The sequence below is a fragment of the Fulmarus glacialis genome, unplaced genomic scaffold, assembly GCF_000690835.1.
Source record: "Fulmarus glacialis isolate BGI_N327 unplaced genomic scaffold, ASM69083v1 scaffold35791, whole genome shotgun sequence".
NCBI classification, from domain to species: domain Eukaryota; kingdom Metazoa; phylum Chordata; class Aves; order Procellariiformes; family Procellariidae; genus Fulmarus; species Fulmarus glacialis.
The window spans coordinates 1-20,781 of NW_009191502.1; the positions used below are offsets into that span (position 1 = coordinate 1).

A 20,781-nucleotide genomic window follows, 5' to 3' on the forward strand; every position below is an offset into this window, starting at 1 on the left:
ACACACGCGTGACACCGTGCACTGACGACTGCAAGTGACAAGCAGCAGCCGAGGCCGTACGCAGGTCACGTCGCTGCGCAGACCGCCGCACACCCGGAACAACCGTGCCCCTCCGGGCGCCTATGCTTGTAGAGCTTGTAACACACGTAAATGATGTATTTTTTTCCTTCCGTCTCATACTCAAAAAAATGACCGAGTTGCTCTGACTTTAAAGTTAGAGCAAAGAGGAAAAACTGCTTCAAGTATATGCACGGCACGGAACATTTTAGTTTAATTTACCTCAAAATTCTAAAGTCTAATTTTGAAATAATAAAGCTCACAGAGCTTAATAAATAGGCAACAACAACAGTTTTACTTAAAACATACATGAAAAACTTGAAGGGGTTTTGGTTTTTTGACCTCTGCGCATCACTTTCAGTAGCTCAAACTACCTGTAAATAGAGGGACGCAATTCTCCAGGCGTTGGCAGACGGCTGCAGCGAGCCCGGCCGCAAGCCACCACCCAGGGGAGCCGCGCAGGCACCCGGCTTCGCCTGCAAACTGCCTTTTCCTGACAGGGTGGGAAGCGGTAAACACGCGTATCGCAGCTGGCTGTCACCCCGTGCTCCTGCCCGCTACAGACAGGATTTCTATGTTATAGGAAGGTTCATGTAAATGTCACTTTTCTTCAACAGAAGCCAGTCAACTATGTTGCTAAGCCCAGCATAAAACTAATTTCTGATTCCTAACTGACAGGTACTTCTCATTCCAAATGAGCCCAGGATTCCCTCTGCAGGGCCTTCGCAGGTTTGCTCTCAGTTCGACTTCTTTCGTTCCCCTCCTTTCAGAAACGTCTGTAAGCGGGTAGCACCAGCACAAGACAGGCCACGCAAGTTCCTTTGGAAACACTGAGTTTCTGAAGGCTTAAAGACACTTGAAAGTTATTATTTTCATCACAAATATCAGCTATACTTGTCCCTGCACACTTCCAGAGTACATTTTCCTGGGGTTCGGTTTCCAAAAACCATCAGCCTGCAACACTTTCCCCATCCCCTACCAGCTCAGGGAAGGGCCAGCTAAATCCCTTGGGAACAGAGCTTTCTTGGGGAATACTTTAAGTTCCATTTCTGGAGGTCTAATAAGAAACAACATCCTGGCTCTTATCCATACTGGGTTTATAACACATGTCCAACTCCTCCTTGGAAATCACAAGGGGGTAATGGAGGGAGAAAGCCTCCACATGTTACAATAGTTTTGGTCAATTTTTCTGTGCAGCCAAAGCCTCAGCCTTTTTTATTTTTGTGGTCACAGCAAGTGCTAGTAGGAGGGAAGAATATGAAGCAAAGGGCTTTTGTGAAGCTATACTGCTACTCAGAAAGCAACTTCTCCCCTCTCTCACACTAACCTACTTACAGAGTGTTTCCTCCACTGCAGTCCTGACACCAGAACTCATTCTAGCCAGCACACGAGTGAAACAGCATCTTCATCACAGATTTTCCTTTTCTAGTCTAAGGACTTGCCTATACCAAGAAGAGGAATCCTCCTTTTAGCATTTAAGGAGCGGGGGGAATTAACTTACCATGGAAATTAGCTCCTTGGGAAATTTCTTTCATCTGTTGAACTTCCGGACTGGTTGGGAGAGAGGGGATATTTAAGCATATGTTCTTACCTTGATGAAGTTTCTCTGTGGAAGTTTCATAGCCTATTCATTCAGAAAAGCTAGGTGGAGTATTTCATTTAGATGGTATGATTTCTTTTTAGTGTAAGTCAGCAGAAAAAAATCCAACATGATCTTGTCGTGACAGAATAAAACACTTCCTACAACAGTGTAGGCCTACAGTCTTTTTTTTTTCCAGACTACTTAAACAGAAGAGTTGTTTATTCTACTGATTATGTATGTCCCTAGGAAACCTCTCCATTCTATCTGGACTGATCTGTGGAAAATACTTAGCATCTGCTTCTCCATTCTCACTGTTGAGATTTTTTTTCTTCAAGATCAGTCAAAGATTCTCTGCCTCAAGACAGTAAGCATGCCTGTATTTTTCTTAGTAGTACTTTTGATTTTGCTATTGTATCCAAATCAGTATGCAGAGATATTTACATTAACTACTGTCATCTAAAATCTAGGAACAAGCAGAACCATGGCAGTTTATTGTGCAGCAAGTGCCCTGCTGCGTATGTTGTCAACCCATAAATCTGGTCTGAATTTTAAACCAACACACAGAAGTGCCCCATGACTGGAAGTCACCCATGTGATACTAAGATCAAGATAATTAACTCCTCCCACATGAGCATTAGTTTGTGCACCCACTCAAGTAGGTAATTGACGTAGTTATATGTAAAGTGTAGTAATTCAGACTGCTTCTTCAGAGATGTTAATGGTCTGAGAAGACATTTAGATACAACTTCTCTAAACATTTGAGACAGTATTGACTGAGTAGTCCGCAAACCCGATGTGTTTTTAGAAATCAACATCCTCAAACAGCAGCAAATTAGCTGCAGTGCAGGAAAGACTACTGGGCTATCAAGCAAATTGCAATTATAGCAAAAAAAAAATCCTAGATTTTGAAGAAACACTTCATGAATACATTTAATGGCGAAAAACATTTAATGGTAAGAAAACATACATGCATGCAATTTCAACAAAAAGGCCTGAATAATTTGGATAGTGTTTTGCTTCAGTACCATGAAACTTGAAGTGAAAGGTTAATATAGTTCACTGTTTATGGCTTCCAGATTAAGTCCAAAAATTACATTTCCCTTCTTTTTTCCTGAAACAGTTTTGTTTGGAAATATGTACCAGAGCAATAGCATACACAAAAGACAGACATATGTATCTATATATACAATTTTCTTTTATTAACAAGGTATGTCATTACTGAACAAGGCAACTGGGAAATACAACGACTGGACATACACATGAAAATTTTACAACTCGACAAAAAATTGGCATATGACTTATATACAGATGTGATTAATAAAGGTTACAACTCTATCGTATTTGATTAAACACAGTCCTAAGCACTTACATTTTGAAAATATGAAGTTGATCATACAGAGGTCAAGTTCTGGAACCTAAAAATAATAACAATTTAAAAACTTCAAAACCTTCTATGGCCATCCATTTTGCAGAACGTCACTACAGCTTTTCCTACTACCATATACATGAAAGATTATCAAAAATATATTGACGGGTCTATCGCTAATCATGAATGTTTATATTTACATTAAGTTAGCAAATTCTTCACCAAATCCTTTATATACAAAACTCAATTTGCCCTTTGTGAAAGAGTCATTAAAAAGTTAAAAACCATAGAAATGCCAGTTAGAAATAATGCATTCCAAAAATTTGACTTGTTTACAACAACTGAGAACAATTGAAAATAATTTATGAAAAAGTATGTAATTTTAGTACAAGTACTCTCACAACAACTTTAGTTCCAATACAGAGTAGCAGGAATTTTGTCCTGTGTGTTCTTTGAGTGGTGTCTTCTCTTCCAATAATGCTGCAAGAAAAGAAAAAAATTATTCTCAAGCAGTTTGTCATGAGTCTTTGAAGAAAGCAGAAATAATTCAAGGGACCAATATTCTTTCCTCCCTTCTCAGTGCAGGAAGCCCTATCCCCGTTTGTACTGGCCCAAATATTCAGAATTCTTATTTCTTACTCCTTAGAGGCCAAAATGGGAAAGAAGAAAAAAAAAAAAAGAGAAAAAAGAGAAACCCAACATCCTCTGTACTTTAGTGCTATTCAGAAGGCGCACATCCTTTTGCCAGCAGTGTTTTTGAGTATGATCTTGGCTGATTTTTGTATTTGACTATAATACTTTTGCAGCATGCTTTGAACACCCCTAATAAGATCAGTCTTCTCTGCCAAACTAGAAACCCCTCCAACCTGTCTCTCAATTGAAAAAGAGCTTAGACAGGAACCAGGCGTTCGCTCTGCAGGCACTTCTTCTACACAGACACGAGCACCTAAGGAATTCTGCAATACAAAACATGGATGCTGAATGAATCTACACATACTAAGGATAAGACAGCTACTGAAACACGGACTGTCTTGGAATTATGTTCCAGTCAGGTCCACCCGAGTACCAGAAATCAGTTTGAGAACACAGAAGCACAGTTTACAGTGCTTCCAGTACGTGAGAAAATAGCAGATGGATCAATCGCTAAGCTCACTTCAAGTGACAGGCATTACGGAAACAATGCTGTGGTTCTTCACTCAATCAAATCAGTACAACACAATTGTTCATAATGCACCGCAATAACTTTGTCAAAGTGCTGACACCACATAACAAGCAAAATTAGATCTTGCTGTCAAATCCAAATGAAGTGGATTGAATTTCCTTTTTATCTCTAGAGATGCTGAATGCATCTTCTATACTTGCTGTATAGAATCCCTATCTTCCAATTCCACCAAAGTCTCTCCATGTGCTATTATTTCGCCTATGTGCTATTCTTACTTATTCTTCAAATTCCATAATGACCAACTCTTAACTTTTTTTTTTTTTAAATATAAGGATGGAATGACATGTCAACCACCTTTAATCTATGCAGCCACACTCCTAGTCTTGGAATCTTGTCCTCTCTTGTTTTAGACAGCCCTCCTAAGTAATTACTCTAACTTGTCTTTCAGCTCATCTTCCTTATTCCTCTGAAATCGAGCTCACTAGGGGAAGAGGTATAACATCTTTGGCCTTCTCTTTTCTCTCTCCTGTTCCTAAGTAACTTTATACAAAACACAAAATCCAGTTACCTTCTCTATGTTGATGATTTCACACAAATCAAACTCTTTCTCCAATTTACTGCTTCTCTCTATGCATTTTCACACCTGTTCGTGTGTATCTATCTAGCAATGCCTCCTTCTCCAAATTCAAGTACTCTTCACTACAGTACTCTTCTTCACAAACTTTGCCAATCTGAGCATCCTGCTTAGGTTACAGACCAATGACAAATGCTCAAGTCTTAAAATCTTCCTTGTCCCTACATCTTTGCAGGCAATAACCACATCAGCATTTTGCAGGTTTTCTGCAGTCTCTCTCTAAAACGTGTTCTACTTAGTCCACTTGTATGTCAAACTCTAATCCAGGCCCTGAGCCTTTCCTTTTCAGTTGTGTTAGTCTTCTGATTCAGGTCACCATACATTCACACAAACAGTGCTGCTGTGCACAACTTAAGGTGAGATGCAGGAGCAGAGAGTAACTGAAGCTACATAGGCAGCTCTGCTAATGTATACGAAACCACATATCCATCTCCCTTTCATCAGCACCTTGATCTGTGTCTGATAATCTTCAGTCTGGTTCTATTTTTGTAACTACTTCCTATCTCATACTTTGTAAACTCTCTAGAGCCAGTATTTTGTATTGTTTGTTTGCACAGTACCTGGAACCGAAATATTTACAGCAATAATTTAGGATCCTTTGCATTGCAGTGATATAAATGTTATCATAAACACAAAATCTGTACAGGCATTTACTCATTAACATGATAACTTTAAGATGTCTCAGATCTTACCAGTTTAATTTGTGCTCTGTCGCTGGACTTTTGGTCCAACGCTCTGAGTTTCTTCTTCTGGATTTGGGCGTTTCCCTGCACTAATGCCAGTACCAAGGGCCGTTCTTCCTGATAATTTAAAACCAGTATTTACATTAAGACTCTATTGCACCTTTATATATTCAGGAAAAGCGTTTCGGGTTTTTTGTTGTTCTTTAATTTACCTGCTTGCAATAAATGTGATTGCTGATTGTCTCCATGAGCATAGTGTAAGATACTACTTGCTTGACAGTAACCTGTTCAGATACAGGAGATATTTATTATAATAAATAAAATTTAGAACTGCAAGCAAGTGTACAGTTACGTTCTTTACAACAACAAAAAGGAGCCGATTGATTTATTTTCCATCATCAAGAAAAATCCTGCCAGAAATCATCCTGAAAGCAGAAGAGCTCTTACGTGTAAAAAGGCCTCATAGCAGTCTACAGCAGTTAAATATATATGCACTTATATATGCACAGTGAATAATATTAAGTGCACACATATTTATGCATTATATTTGCAAGAAGCAGAATGTTTACATATCCAAGCAGAATGTTTATATATCCAAACACTTCAATTCTAAGTTGTTATAAATTTTAACCTTTGTTCTGCCAAGTCTCTTCATCCTTTTTATTATTCTGTTATAGCAATACTAGCGAATTCTTAGCGTAACTAAGCTGTGAAAAAAAAATGCAAGTAACTTAAAGAAAGATGCAAACTATTTTCTGGTTCACATAAACTATCCACTGGCAACCTTGACACCGAGCGCTTTGCATAAAGAGTGCAAATTAGCAAAAGCAGCTGCAAGGTTTCTTATTCTGAACAGTTGTGGTGTTCCGGTTATGTTCTGGATGCTTAAACGAAACACAGATTACAGTCCTTCATGATCAGTAAACACACCACCTCTGTTAATACTGCAAAGAAAGAAACAGTTGTGTTAAATCTGATTGCAACTTTGATCTATCACAAACCACAGCTTAAGTTTCTATATAAAGTAAGTAACAAAAATTTGCCCCCACAATATGAGAATATCCACACAAAACTGCGGAAATTTATTATATATGGAAAAAGTCGTAGTAAAATCAGGGAAAAGATAACATGCAAATTTTGCTATCAAACACACAAAGTGAACTTCTTTCTTTCAGTATCTTTCATTTAAAGTAACCTAGGATAATGTTTATTAATTTTTGTTTAGTCACACTTGTGGTCCTTCCCACTCAAAACATACAAATACTGTTCTAGATGAGCATTTTAGAGATAAAAGTGACAAGACAAGCAAGTTCACTCTAAGAAATAATTTTTATGTTTCAAGAACACAAACAAGGCCAGTTCAAGTCGTAGATAGCAGCTGTCACCAAAAACCTATCCATGTTATTTTGAAGTTTTGTCTGTTTTTCCATAGTTGCAAGGATTTGGAGATCCTCTACAGACAGGCACTGCCATAATACCTTGCTGCTGAATTCCACTTGCTCCTGTGTGTGAGTCTCCCAGGGCACATGGCTGAACAACTGTATGACCATCACCAGTTCCCAGCTGAGCTCCTGGAGAGGCAGGAAAAACACTTAAACATAACAGAAGATACAATTCCAGTTCTGGAATTTTAGATGTTGGGTCGCCTCCCCCCCATCAAGAGGTAGACTTTGATTGTGGCTTTTTTTTTTTTTTAAAACCACCTCTGAACAGGTCCAAAGCTTTAATTGCTTTTGTCTTTCCAAATTCACACTTGCAAATTCAGATGAATACACAGTAACCTCCTACAAAATGGATACATTTCTGATGTGGAAAGTGTAAGTACATTTATACATTTAAGTATATATGTATACACTTTAAGGAGAAAAGAGTGCATATAATGTTAACTTTTTAAACTAAGCCCTTCCTGTCTTCTAAATATCTGAACTTGAAAGAAATAAAAGCTCAAGCACCCAGCTTTAAGGAGTCTAGACTTTAATACTTCAAGAGGAACTGTACTGGCTGAGAACAGTAAGGTCCATCATCCTCTGCAATCTGCTTCTGACCTTGACTAAAGCCTAGCAGAACACAAAGCCAGGAAATTTCCAGTTCTGCTGTATCCTTTTACAATGAGGAGTCCAAGGTGTACATAGTATTCAAGATGTTGATGCACCATGGATTTATACAATGTTAATACTGTTTTTATTTTTTTTCTTAGTAACTAATTAATGCTAGTCTTTGTATGTTACAATAAGAATGTTAATAGTCTAATTTTCATCAAAACTATGTGATAAATTCTATATTAAGTTCTTTCAGACACAGTCCACCATATTATTTTTGACATTATGGTAGAATTAAATTCCAGTAAGCAATCTAATGCTAGCCTTAGAAAACTTTACAAATTAACAGTTTGACTTAAAAATTCACAAATCACTCCTTATTACAAATATCAGGATGCTTGTAGACTTCTGGAAGAAAATCACTTTCAAATGCTGTTGAAATCAAACTGTCTGATACATGTTAATAAGTAATTTTCAGGGGGGGGAAAAAACAGGTTAAAAAATTATTACATGTTTGAGATTTAAAAAAAAAAATCTAAAGATGTCTTTACACAAATACTACCAAACTTAGCGAATAAATTTGAAAACGTTTGTGATTTGCACAGAAAACTGTCTTGTGAAAACAGCTCGCTCTTATAATACATAATGCCAAGGGCATTATAAAAGAAGTTTGTGCAGTTCAGTTCCAATAATTCTATGTATTGAAAGAATTTGACTGACCTGTACTACCACAACCAGAAATGCTTTCTCCTGGTGAATAGCCCATTAGACCACCATTTCCATTTCCACTTGGATTAGAAGGCACTGTTGCAAGAAGACCTAAGCAATGAAATAAAAAATATAGCCATAAAGACAGCAAAAAAAGATTTAAGTGTAGTATGCTTTTTTCCTCATAACAGCCAACTCTCCATCCTCACCCTGAGTGATCTACATTTACAACAGGAGAACATCTCTCTATCTTGCCTACTTCTGTGATCTTGCCAAGTAATTTTAGTTCACAATTATTTAACAGGCATTTTCTACATAATATTCTGCATAACTTTTCCAATGTTCATTAGTTACATGTATTTGCTATGTGGCAACTATGAAGTGCAACGTACCCTGATTCAATATCCAATATCTGAACACACGGACTGCTTACACGTTCCTGAGCAATACAAGTGCATGTGGTTTACCTCTCAGGGTGAAGGGGACAGTCTTTCCTAACTAGGAAGAATGCTACCAGAGGTTGCACTGGTCTCTATTTGAGCAAATGCAAATACAGTATGGTTGAAGTTATGAACCACATTAATTTTCTAATCACTGGTATTAAAACCTATCTGTACAAGAGTATCCTAATGCACCGAAGACCCAGGTTAACCAAAAAACTTCCAAAAACCCACAGAAAAAAATTTCTGGGTAAGACTTGGAAGGAGACACTCCACTCAAGCTCTTTCTTCCCTTTCTTGGTTACATCTAATATTTTCATTTATTTGGATATACAACCCTGGTCACTACACTGAGCTCACACCTGATTACCACTGCTATGGGACAAAATTAATAATTGCTAAAAGGTGAGAGAAGTTTTCAAATAAATAAAGCCAATAGCCTATAACCATACCCAGTCCTCTGTATCGTGAAAGCTGCTGGTAGATTTGTTTCATTCTCTCAATATTCAGACGGCTTGCCTCTGCATGATTTACCATTGGTTTGGGATAATTAACTCCTATAATACATTTTGCAGCCTTCTGGACGCTCTCTGGGGCATTCCAAGGATCATAGATGTATTTTGCAGGGAAACCTCTAAGTACTGGCAAATAACGTCTTAAAAAAAAAATTAAAAGGTCATTTTAAGTATAAAGCCACTTGACAGTTTAAGCAACATCCATGAATCGTTGCAATTTCTGGACTGTGAGTTACCTGATATAATCTCCATTTGGGTCAGTTCTTCTGCCAAAACCCACTGGACAGTAGCAGTGAAAAAACTGCTGAAAGAAGGAACTACAGGATAGCCACATCCAGCTTCCAGCATTCACGCTCCAATCTGCATCAAGTAAGAGCTCTTCAAAGACCTTAAGAAATTAGAGCAACAAGTTAGTTTGAACACAGCACACCTTTGAGACACCTACCTTTTCAGGAATTGTTCTGAGTTTCTGATTTCAGCAGAGGAAACCCAGAAAAAACTCTTTCTTATGTGGCAACATTCACAGAATGCTCAGTATGCAATTGCAAATACTTACCTAAATGCCCAACTCTAGAACAAAAGTGTGATAGCCTGTTTGGCTTTTACCCTGTAAAAAACCGTGTAGACATCTCAGAAACTACAACCAAAAAGTTACACATTCTTGCCTAAACACATCCTTAAAAAATAAATCCTCAAAGGATGGCTGGAGCCTGACTGCTTGCAAGTGGCCTTTGTTGATTTCAGAAGAGTTGCTTCATCACTTTACAACTGAGTAAGCTTTGCAAACTTCCAGAAAACAGGGAACATACAAAGCATATTTCAAACTCAAATTGTCAGCCTGAATACCTCAACTTGCACAGCACCTTTCACTACGCGAGGAGTCCCAAGAGTAGAATTCAAGAGTTTCAGGGTAGCACAAACATTCAGAAGTCATATTCTTGAAGGCCAATAGTTAATCTAGTAAGTCACAGTTTTGAGGATGCACACTTAAATTCCTGGAGTTATATGAACCAAGCATGCTGAAGAACGGTGGGACAGATAACGAACTCTGGTCTGAAGACAAAAAAAAGTCTTCTCTGGTAATTGCTACCCCTATTATATTAAAAATAACCCATGAGGAACTTGAAGATTTATGAGAGTTTTATTTTAAATCTGGAGCTCAATAGTTGTGAAACATTCGCATTTCCAGCAGCGATTGTTTTTTAATTATTGAGACAGACAATACTAACTCGTATAAAAGAAATTCCTCTGCTCAGTCAGATCACTAGCAATACAGGCTTAACAAGAAATAAAGAGAAGCCTTATTCTTTGAAGGAGAACATTCAAGTACCTTTTATAAAAAGAGTGCACTGAGAACTAGTTTTCAAAACAGATACTTAATACATATTTTTGCAAGTTCTGATTTTCATTTCAAACTTGCATCGTCTCCAAATGTTCCAAATAAACCATCATCTTTATTCATGCTAAGACATTAAAACTTAACATCTTACTACTGCCACCCAACTTCAACTAATATTATTCCAGTATAAAGTCTAATAAGGTAATACCATTAAACAAGGATCTCTCTCTCTCTACATATATTCAATAAGGCCTTCATTCTACAATATACACTAAGTGTTACAACAGTATCTTTGTTTAAATATCTGCAACTATTTGGAAAAAAAAAGTTTGTTTTGAAAAAATAAGATTTATCTTAAAAACATTTTTAAAAAACATTTTAAATAGAAAGTGACTAATAATGTAACAAGATCTTTAGATGAACATTAAGTGTTAGCACACAACTGTTCCACTAGATGCTGCCATGTAATAAGACTTGGGAAATAATATCGCCACGGAAGGCCAGATTAACTTTTGCTAGCTATGGACGTATGAATTAAAATCCTTCCACTGCACAAGTCTGGGCCCTCCATATATCTGTATTATTTCAAAAGTAAGAACAAATTGACGTTTATCTGTAATATACAGCTTTGTGATTTGGCTGAGTTACTTATGTGTGTGCATCTTCCATGTCTTTATCTATGAACTGCAAAAGGAAAATTCCTAAAGCAGCTTATGTTGTTGTGTAACCACGACAATTTTTTTTAAAAATGAAACGTGTTTGCTTACAACTGATTTGTTAAGAAAGCTGGAATTTTGTAAGATTATATACATACATAAATATGAGGTCACAATCCTGATGGCAAGTAAATTCTTTTTTAGATTTCAAAAATAAAAAACTATTTTTAATTGATTATCATTGCTCGGTAAAAGATGTGCTACCCCTCTAAAAATGTAAAACTGATTCGAAGGCCGAGATTAAATAATTCCATCCTTTTCTTCAAAAGACTGACATCTGCAATTTGAACTTCAGCATCTCTTGGATACTTGCATAGAAATTAACTGCACTGAAACTTCAGCCAAATCACGTTGCCCATACTCAAACTTCCAACATAGCGTGAAGGGACAGAAATTGCTGAGGAGACATTCTCAGCTTTTAGTTTTCTCCCTTTAATTTCCCTGGTGCTTTTCCTTCGCAGAGAAGCAGATGCGAGATGTGAACAGAAACTGTTCACACAGTAAAGACTGGAAAGAAATTTCAATTACAAGAGTAATCCATGTTTATTTGCCAAGATTTAGGAAGAAATCTCAAATTTAGAAGAATTGCACAAGAAACACTCTAATTGCAAGAAACACTCTAATATTCCAATAAAAGGGGACATTCAACAGGCAAAACTTCAGCACCATTGGTTTATCACAACTGATTTAATTTTGGCCACAGTTTAAGATTTAAAATTCAACTTACACCACACAGTAACACCACACACCACACAACTCTAGAATGACTATCTGAAACTTTAAGAGGCGCTTTAAGAAATTCAAGAATAAGAAACAATACCTTCATTCCTTCTTCCCAGCTAATCCAGAGGTCACCTCGAGTCAAAAAGCATGCTACAGCATGCCGGGCTAAATGGTGAATCCAACCTTCTTGACGAAGCTGCGTCATAATTGCATCAATCCAAGGAAAACCTGTCCTGCCTTCTGCCCACTTGGCCAAAGCCTCAGGATTCCTATCCCATGGAATTTGAACACAGATAGGATTCCCCTCCATTTTATCAAACCGTGGATTGTTAGTCGCTGCTGTGTAGAAAAATTCACGCCATAACAGCTGGCCATAGAGGGAGAGGGGAGGGGAGCTGTTCTTTTTTACCTGAAGATCATCATTAAAGGAAAACATTTTATTAGGAGAAGAAGTAGGGAAAAATCATGGCGTCTAAGAATGTGTAGCTGACTATGTAGAAATCATACCTTTTTGTACAGATCCGTTAACTTGAAATAAAAGAGACGACAGGACAAACAGCCAAAGCGGAGGTAGGGACTAAGCCCTGTAGGGCTTGCCAGAAGGGAATTTGCATTCATTCGTGGCCTTTCAAAGTTTGCTACCCAAGCCTTAAAAAAAACACAACAAAACCCACAGAGCAATATCAGATTACAGACTAGGTAGTAGCTTCTAAACATAAAGGGAGAAATCATGCACTGTCTATAACTGAATCCAGACACTGGACACATGATCACGTTACGTACAATATCTAGGGGTTCCTCTTCAATCAGTGGAATCTCTAGAAGGTAATTCATCTCAATGCAGAAGGCATGAACTGTCTTCTAGAACTACCTATCCCTTTCTTTTGAATACAGAGGAAACCTAGACAACTAGCAATATGTTAGCTTTTAGAGGAATTCCCCTTCAAAGTTATAAAAAGTATGTTTCACGTAAAAATTACCTCCAAAGAAAAAAATAATTAAATTTTTTTGAGTAGAAAATAGTATAACAGACTTTCTCTAAAATTCACATTAGAAGACAACCTGCTATTATCTTTTAAAACTAAGAAACAGCAACTTGATTTATATCATTATATCGAGGCCTTGAGTTCAAGTTCATGGTTTTGATTTTTTAAAACAACTTGCCCAATTCCTTTTACATCCCATTGCAAAGAGCAACTATGTTTCCCAGATATGTCACACTTGCAATGAATTTGAAACGTACCTTTCGTTCTAAATGTCTTTCCAATCGTGTGAGAGCTTCTGTTTCTCCCCCTGGCCATACTGCAGAAGGCAGACCATCTGTGTCAAAACCTGAAAAACAAATTGAAAAAAGGAAACTCCTTGTTTGCTTATACTGTAGGGCAACAAAATACTAGCATATTTACACTTGACTACATTGTATTGTACCTTATTATCTTTTTTTGGCATTGCAAGACAAGAGGTTTTTTTAATTAACTTGTAAAATGGCAGATTAATGACCTGAGGCACAAAGATACCAAAAGCATTTAATACAAAATGAAGTATCAAAGACTATTAGTAGCTTAATGATTATTTGGTACCATGGGAAAATGGCTATGCTGTATTACAAGAAGCCAAACAGTACTTGGTGTAGTTTGATCTATTTGACCTCCCATCTAAAAGAAAAAAAATAAAATTTACAGAGTTGATCCTTTTTTATTCCTTTTATATGTCATAATTGGCATCAGTTTAACAATTTACCACAAGTAGAACCTCTCTCATGGTTATTTTAAGTATTACGCTTTTAGTGATAGATTACATCTTACTTGTTTCACAATGTCAAAGCAATCTTAGAACATACCTAGCTCTTCCAGTGATGGGACACCGTATTTCTCATCATGGTCATCAGAAACTGGAGTAGTACATTTTTCCATTACTTCTGGGGTTATAGTCTCCACTGGCATCTCCAGTGGTTCCATTCTACTAATTAGGGTCTGGAATCGCTTGTAAGTAAGAGGCGGCTGTCCTCCATTTAATTCTATTATTCTGGATTGAAAAAAAAGAAAAAAGAAAAGCAGTATGTCAGACAATAGTATATAACAATTTTTTTTTAAATAAAATATACACACCTATACACACACAGAAGTATCTTCTTACCTGCCTCTAGCATGTTATATAAAAAACCCAGATGTACATGATAATCCAGACAGTTTGAATTTTAATTTTACCATCCTTTTTTCCCCACTAAGGAAACATATACATTAACTGTTTATAACCAAAAGTCAATTATTCTTCATTCCTGGGTTAAGGAAAGTCCCTCAAGAACAAGTAATGAATATGGACAGCTCAAGGCAAAGAAAAATACACATCAGCAAAGAAGATGAGAGACCACAGCGACATAAAGATATGTCCAAGTCACCTACAAGACAATGCTATTTGCATAAAAACCCCTATTCTTCTATTCTGGTATTGAGAACAGTAGCCAATATTACAACTGTCTTAATATGGGGAAAAATTAAGGTGTAGTTTATACACAATGACTGTTGTAAAAACACATAGTTTCCATATTTTGCATTGTCACCTTAAATATATCTAAAATCTCAGAAACAGGAGAACTTCAAAGAAATAATTTACAAAGTGGTAGATGGACCCAACTGTTCATTTGCTTGGGTGGGGACGGAAGAAAAGGAATTGTCCGTTTAGGATTTAAAAAAAGAAAATCAGGTATTGGTTTCAAAACAGTAAATAATTCACTTCCCCTTCCGTATGTCTAGCTGCCTCTCATACATTGGCTTGTAACAGAATAAAACGTGCATCTACCACAATAAATTACTCAATGTTAAGAGAAGCCAAGTTATACTTTTGAACAGTTTGCGGATTATGTTTCTATAATAGGCAGCTAATACTAATCCATTTAAATAGACCTGTGGAAAAATATAAACAAGACATTAAGTAAGGCAACACAGGGATATCAAACAATTCCCAACATTGGCTTGTAACAGAATAAAACGTGCATCTACCACAATAAATTACTCAATGTTAAGAGAAGCCAAGTTATACTTTTGAACAGTTTGCGGATTATGTTTCTATAATAGGCAGCTAATACTAATCCATTTAAATAGACCTGTGGAAAAATATAAACAAGACATTAAGTAAGGCAACACAGGGATATCAAACAATTCCCAACTACTTATTGGATACGTAACTGATAGGAAACAGTTCTTGAAAAATAAAGGACTTTCTGCTAACTTGTGTACAGCAAGTGAAATAAGGACAAAAAATGTCTAGCAACATAACTAAACAACAACAGTCCTTATTTGGGAGAAGTTACAGGCATGTTTGAGTAACTTCATTATAAAAGACAGATAATTAACATGACCATTATTTTCAAAAGAACCCCAAATCGAAACTGTATTTCAGACACAGTTATGTACCATTTTTTTGAGTTGCAAAGTTTACTTAGTACATAATAAAATTTGGATGGATGGATAAAAGAGAAACAGAAAACAAATTTGTAGTCTTCCTAACTATAAAGTGCTCTGCTTAGAAAGTAGCACACAATATCTAACCAAATACTACATAAAATTCATACTTTTTTAAAATCAGAGGTAATGGTAACTTACTTGTCTAGGTCATATAACGTATGGGAAATTCGAACAATGACCTCCACTCCAGCTTCACTAGCCAGCTTCTTAATTGCTGCATCTCTTTCCTTCCCAAATGGTTCAGAATCATATTCAATAGAAAGTTTTGCAATATTCCATTCCTACAACGCAAAACAAAAATGTGGCCCTTCAGCAACTTGGCTGCTTGACGGAGTATGAGGGAAAGGAGAACGGGAAGGACAGGGACAAGATGGAACACCACCTATTACCTGCGGAGAGTTGTCAAAGATACACAAAGGCCCAAAATACATTTAGATACCCAGACTCACAAAAATAAAGACCAACGTTTTGGCATCTAAGTAGGAATCGGGCATTAAAACAAGCCTCTATCTGTCCCATTACTGTGGGTGCACACAGTAGTAGGACAACTTCTGTGCATATTTTGAAAACTCTGCTCTAACTTTAGGATCCATATACCTTAAGAGACACAACAGAAGGGAAAGATGACAGAGGCTGTCTTCTGGACATTGATCAGCAGCAGTATCTTGCTCTGCAGAAAAGCTTTTCAACTTTAACAGCAGAACCGAAGTTTTGGTGGGGGTATAGAGCACAAAATAACGCCCCCTCCCTCAAACCAAACACCACACACTTTCCTTCCCTTTTCCAAATCCCTATTCTTCACCCACCAGAATAGACAATCTTCAAATTCTCAATTTAAAAAAAAAAAAAAAAAATCTGTCTCCTAAAAAGAGGACGCGTTCAAGTCTAATATCCTTTATGTCACAGATGCTGTTACCAAGGCCAATAGTAACAGGTAAGGGAAAAGAAGCAAAGAAAGGCATCAACTAATGGCTAAGGCTTCTGCAACAGTAGGAAACTGGAAAGGTAAAGTATGCACAGGATGATCCTAGAAAGCCACCCTGCCAATGAAACTCATAGAAATACCTTTCTAATCCCTCAGAATCTAAATCAGTTGATTTAAATACACCAGCCAGACTACTTCAGAGAACTGGATTTACACCAAAGAGACAAGGGGCACTCTATGTTCACCTAGGGTGCTGTTTCACTTCTGAACTCTAGCTCTCTCCTAGATGAAGCCCAGGTACAACCGTGAGGACAGGCGATTCCAAGGAGTGCTTGCTCTTTGAAAGAAGGCTTGGCTTCTTCCATCGTTAAGTCTGCCAAGACCGACCCAGCAGGCCCTGAATCCTCAAGCAACCTCCTACACCCTCATACAACATTTATTTCCCATTTCGTAATCTAAAACCACTGTCTGACAAGTTGCAGCAGATATTTTTCTAAATCTTTCTTTCCTCTGGCATATTGAAAAGAAAACCATAAAAAACGTGTCCAAGAGCCAGAGCCACGTCCCCAGGGAAGCCAAGGAACTCTGAGAAGTGCTACGTGATGTGAATACACCCGGATCACATCAGCATGAGCTAGGCACTTAGCAGCGTGGACACAAATCGCTTTGCACATACCACTGGATGCTTTTAGCAACACTGATGCATTTAAAGAATTAGAGATTGTTTCAATGCTATTTTCTTTATCAAGCCAATCCCAAAGAGCTAGAGATACAGAGCAGACCAGTACAAATTGAAGAGAATGAGGCAAGAAAAGATCAAAACTTGACTAGTTCAAGTTAACCAACAGGCGCCAAGTGGGTGCCTGCTACTAGTGGAAGTTGCATCTCTGCAGTCAGATAGAACCACCATCCCCAAGTTATTTAAAAAAAACCCCAACCAAATAAAAAAAAAAACCAAACAAAACCCCCAAACAAACAAAAAGACTAAAAGAATTTTGCAAAGACCTGCAAAGTCCACTGGTAAAAATATTCTGTCTCTATGCTCTACTCCAGAGGATGACAGCCTACTGCTGCTATTGGCAGCACTGTTAGCTAGTACTGCTGAAAACATGTGGCACTGAATTCAGTGTCTTAAGGGAAGCAAAGCTACTCTGAAGGACTGGAAAGAGGAAAGCAGTCGTGTGTATATATATATATACCACACAGAGATACACACGAATGAAAGAGCCTAAAGGTCCTTGAGGCCTTTTGCAAGGATAAAGATAGATCAGTGCTCTGCCTTTTGAAGGAATTGTCCTTCAGCATGTGAAAAGGAGAGCCCTACCAAGAAACAGCAGTGAAACATTCATCCCCAGGAAATCCACACATGCTGGCATTTGTTATAGGGCTCCTGACACAAGGCTCTACAGAAGTTCCACTATCTCCTACCATTATTTACTTAAAGTTATCTTCTCCCAGCCAAAAAACATCTACATGTGTTCTTCAGGGTCAGGATCATTGCTCATCTTTGAGACATTTAATGAGGATGATCTGAAAAGCTTAATTCAGTGTTATATGCCCTTCACTGCACTGCAAGTGCCTGATGTACAGCTACGGCTCTGGCAAAAGAGGCTGTGAGATTAATGATATTAGATAGATGCATGTTCCAGGTAGTCTTCAGTCAAAAGCTGAAATCCTCAAGAGCTTCAACAATGCCTCTTACTTGCTCAAGGCTAGAGGATGTCCTGAAAAGCCCCTCAGTGAACAAATATACAATAAAGACACTTTTTGGTAATTTGAGGAACAAGACGACAGAGACAGATGTGAATGTTCTTTTTTGATTGCTGTACACTATCTATATGACCAGTTATTTTCATTACCTTCTCAGCACTAAAATTATTATTCTGAAAATGTGGCACCCCAATGATGTTAGGCATAGAAAGATCAGCCTAGTAGCAAGATCTGAAATAGGAGTTGTCAAAGTAACCATTAAAGTGTTTAAGAAAACTTGTCACAGGTCACTCAAATCCAGAAGGCAACACACACAACAGCAAGATCTTTGCCCCTATTTAAATGCAATCAAACCAAATTTGGCAGGCAGATATAACAAGGTTGAATATCTGGGGGGTTGCAAGCAGCAACTAATGCCACAGTACTCCTGCAGGAAATTCTTCACTGAGAGGAAATCAAGAAAAGACCAGTCAGAGTATCATCAATTAGCATTTCACAACTGAAGCGCAAGAATGAAGACCAGAAATGTGAGCTTTGGTTGAGTTTTCAGCTTGGTGTTGAAGATTGGGAATAAAAATCTTGAACAGATGATCTCTTTGGAAAAACAGATTTTTTTTTTCCGCCCACAGTCTTGCTTATCTCAGTCACCTCAATCCAGTCATTCTGTAAAAACTTTTAAAATCAGTCTGCAAAGTGTTCATTTTTACTATCCTATTATAGTATTGTTACCTTAAATACACTATTATCCATGGAAGACAGTAACAATCCCTCACAGATTTAATTTGCTCAATAATAAGACCCTTTCCCACAAAAGCCTTAAACTACTTTGACTAGAAATTGCTTTTTACCTGCCCTGTGCTTTTACCAAGCCTACTGCCAGCAAAAAGCTCATTAAATCACTTTTAATGGCCAAAAAGCAACGACAGCAGATATTTGGCCTAAATAAAACTTTGCTTTTACAGGTCAGGCTTTCAACCTGGATTCATGTGCACAGAATTATATTTCAGTATTTCAAAGGGAACTGGAAAGGAAAATTTAGTAATACACAGTACCTACACTTAGCAAACCATTAGAGATCAGTTCCATTTCTGGAAAGAAGGAAACCAAAAACGGTAAAGTCTAAGAGCAACTCAGTTCAGTTGGCGATATGCTCATTAGAGGGGAAAAACCCAAATCTAAAAAAACCAACCTCAAAGAGAAACTACAAGGATAGTTAAGTATGTGCATGGATAACAACTTGCACTGAAGTATATAGTACAAAAAATATTCCTAGTTGAAATTAGTTTGTCAGTCATGTTCATGGACAGAAACAACAACTGCAAGGTGGCATTTACCTTAAAAAGTCTGGGAAAAACATCTGCTGGCTGTCCACGAATAACAAACAAACGTGAATTCAGTTTCCGTAGATTGGCATCAAGATCCTCAAGACACTGAAGCAGGAATCTGCAAGAAATTGTTAAGAAACATTTATTTTCTGAGGCAAATAAGACAATTTTACAATAGAAAAAGGGAACTAAGAGGAACAATCCAACAAAGATTATCAGACCTTCAGTATTTGGTCCACATTCTGGTGATGCATGCATGTTCACATCCTAATTACACTTAACTTACAGTAGTTCAATACCATATAACATATTCAGCAATAAATAATTCAGAAAACCAAACTGCACCGTCATTTAAGTTTTCACCTCAACACTATTCAAACTCTGGAATGGACTAAAACATACTCAAGTCTTAACTAAAACTAGAAGTATCTTGTCACGCTAAAGAAAAAAGCATACCAGAGAAAAAACCCAACAAACAGACATTAGCTGTTGGCATACTGCTACTAAACTTAATCCAAGTCCTTCTTGCAACACAGCAGCCTGAACTTTACTAAAAACAACATACCAGAGGACTACATGCTCATAACTACCCCTTTGGCCTTCATTTATAAAAATAGCCCTCTATATAACAAACAGTTTCATGCATCTTGGCTGTAACCTCACCTGAATTATTTAATGAGCAAATCAGCAAATAAGGGGGGGGGGGGTGCTGCAAATGTGCAAGTCTGCAAGAGAAACAGGTAGTTGCACAAAGGATGTTGAGAGAGGTTCACATGTGCAAGGATTTATTAGTGGGCACAGTAACTAAAAATAACTCCAATGGTGAAAGTTCTTTGAGGGAAGAAATAAAAACAAAAGGAAGGAGAGGAAAAATGAAAACTCTTCCTTGCGGCCAGCCAGAAAGAGAGATGCTGGGGGTCTCCAGATGAGTGCCCTTACCCTGGACTCCTCTCCAGTGTAACAAGTGGCTCCTCCACAATATTTTTCCTCATAGTAACAATATAGTCTTCACCAGGAGCTGCTCAAACCCTGCCAGCTGTTCTTACTTACAATGCTGTTGGCACTCACTAAAGTGCTTGCTGATCAGGGCAGCTGCTGAGTCAGAGCCTGCTGGTCATTAACCTCTGTGCATGCACATTATTGGATCCCCTGCCATAAACCAAAAGTTACACCCAAAGGGGGGAAAAAAGAGGAGAGTCCCAGACTGCAGGCCATTATTCCTGAGAGAGCCTGCTGTACGACACTATGTGCAGGTGCAAGGCCACGAGGATGACACCACAGGAGCAACTGCCCGAGACCAACACAGGGAAAGCCGTGCCACAGAGGCCTGGAGACACTGCGCCCGCAGCCCAGGTGAAAGGGTGCGGAGCTATACCAGGGAAGGGCAGGCTGC

The 20,781-nt window shown here is 37.8% G+C and overlaps 1 protein-coding gene across 1 annotated transcript; it reads right to left on the minus strand.

Moving 5' to 3' along the window:
* Positions 1–2,818: 2,818 nt before the first annotated feature.
* On the minus strand, positions 2,819–20,380 carry CRY1 (cryptochrome circadian clock 1). Its single transcript, XM_009586717.1, has 15 exons — positions 20,328–20,380; positions 19,398–19,506; positions 15,567–15,709; positions 13,805–13,989; positions 13,208–13,296; positions 12,472–12,612; positions 12,062–12,373; positions 9,423–9,574; positions 9,124–9,326; positions 8,244–8,342; positions 7,266–7,268; positions 6,963–7,055; positions 5,697–5,768; positions 5,494–5,601; positions 2,819–3,485 (listed from the first exon to the last, which is right to left on the minus strand). The coding sequence occupies exons 1-14, from the start codon at positions 20,378–20,380 to the stop codon at positions 5,498–5,500; spliced, it is 1,758 nt and encodes a 585-aa protein (XP_009585012.1). The 3' UTR covers positions 2,819–3,485; positions 5,494–5,497.
* Positions 20,381–20,781: the final 401 nt, after the last annotated feature.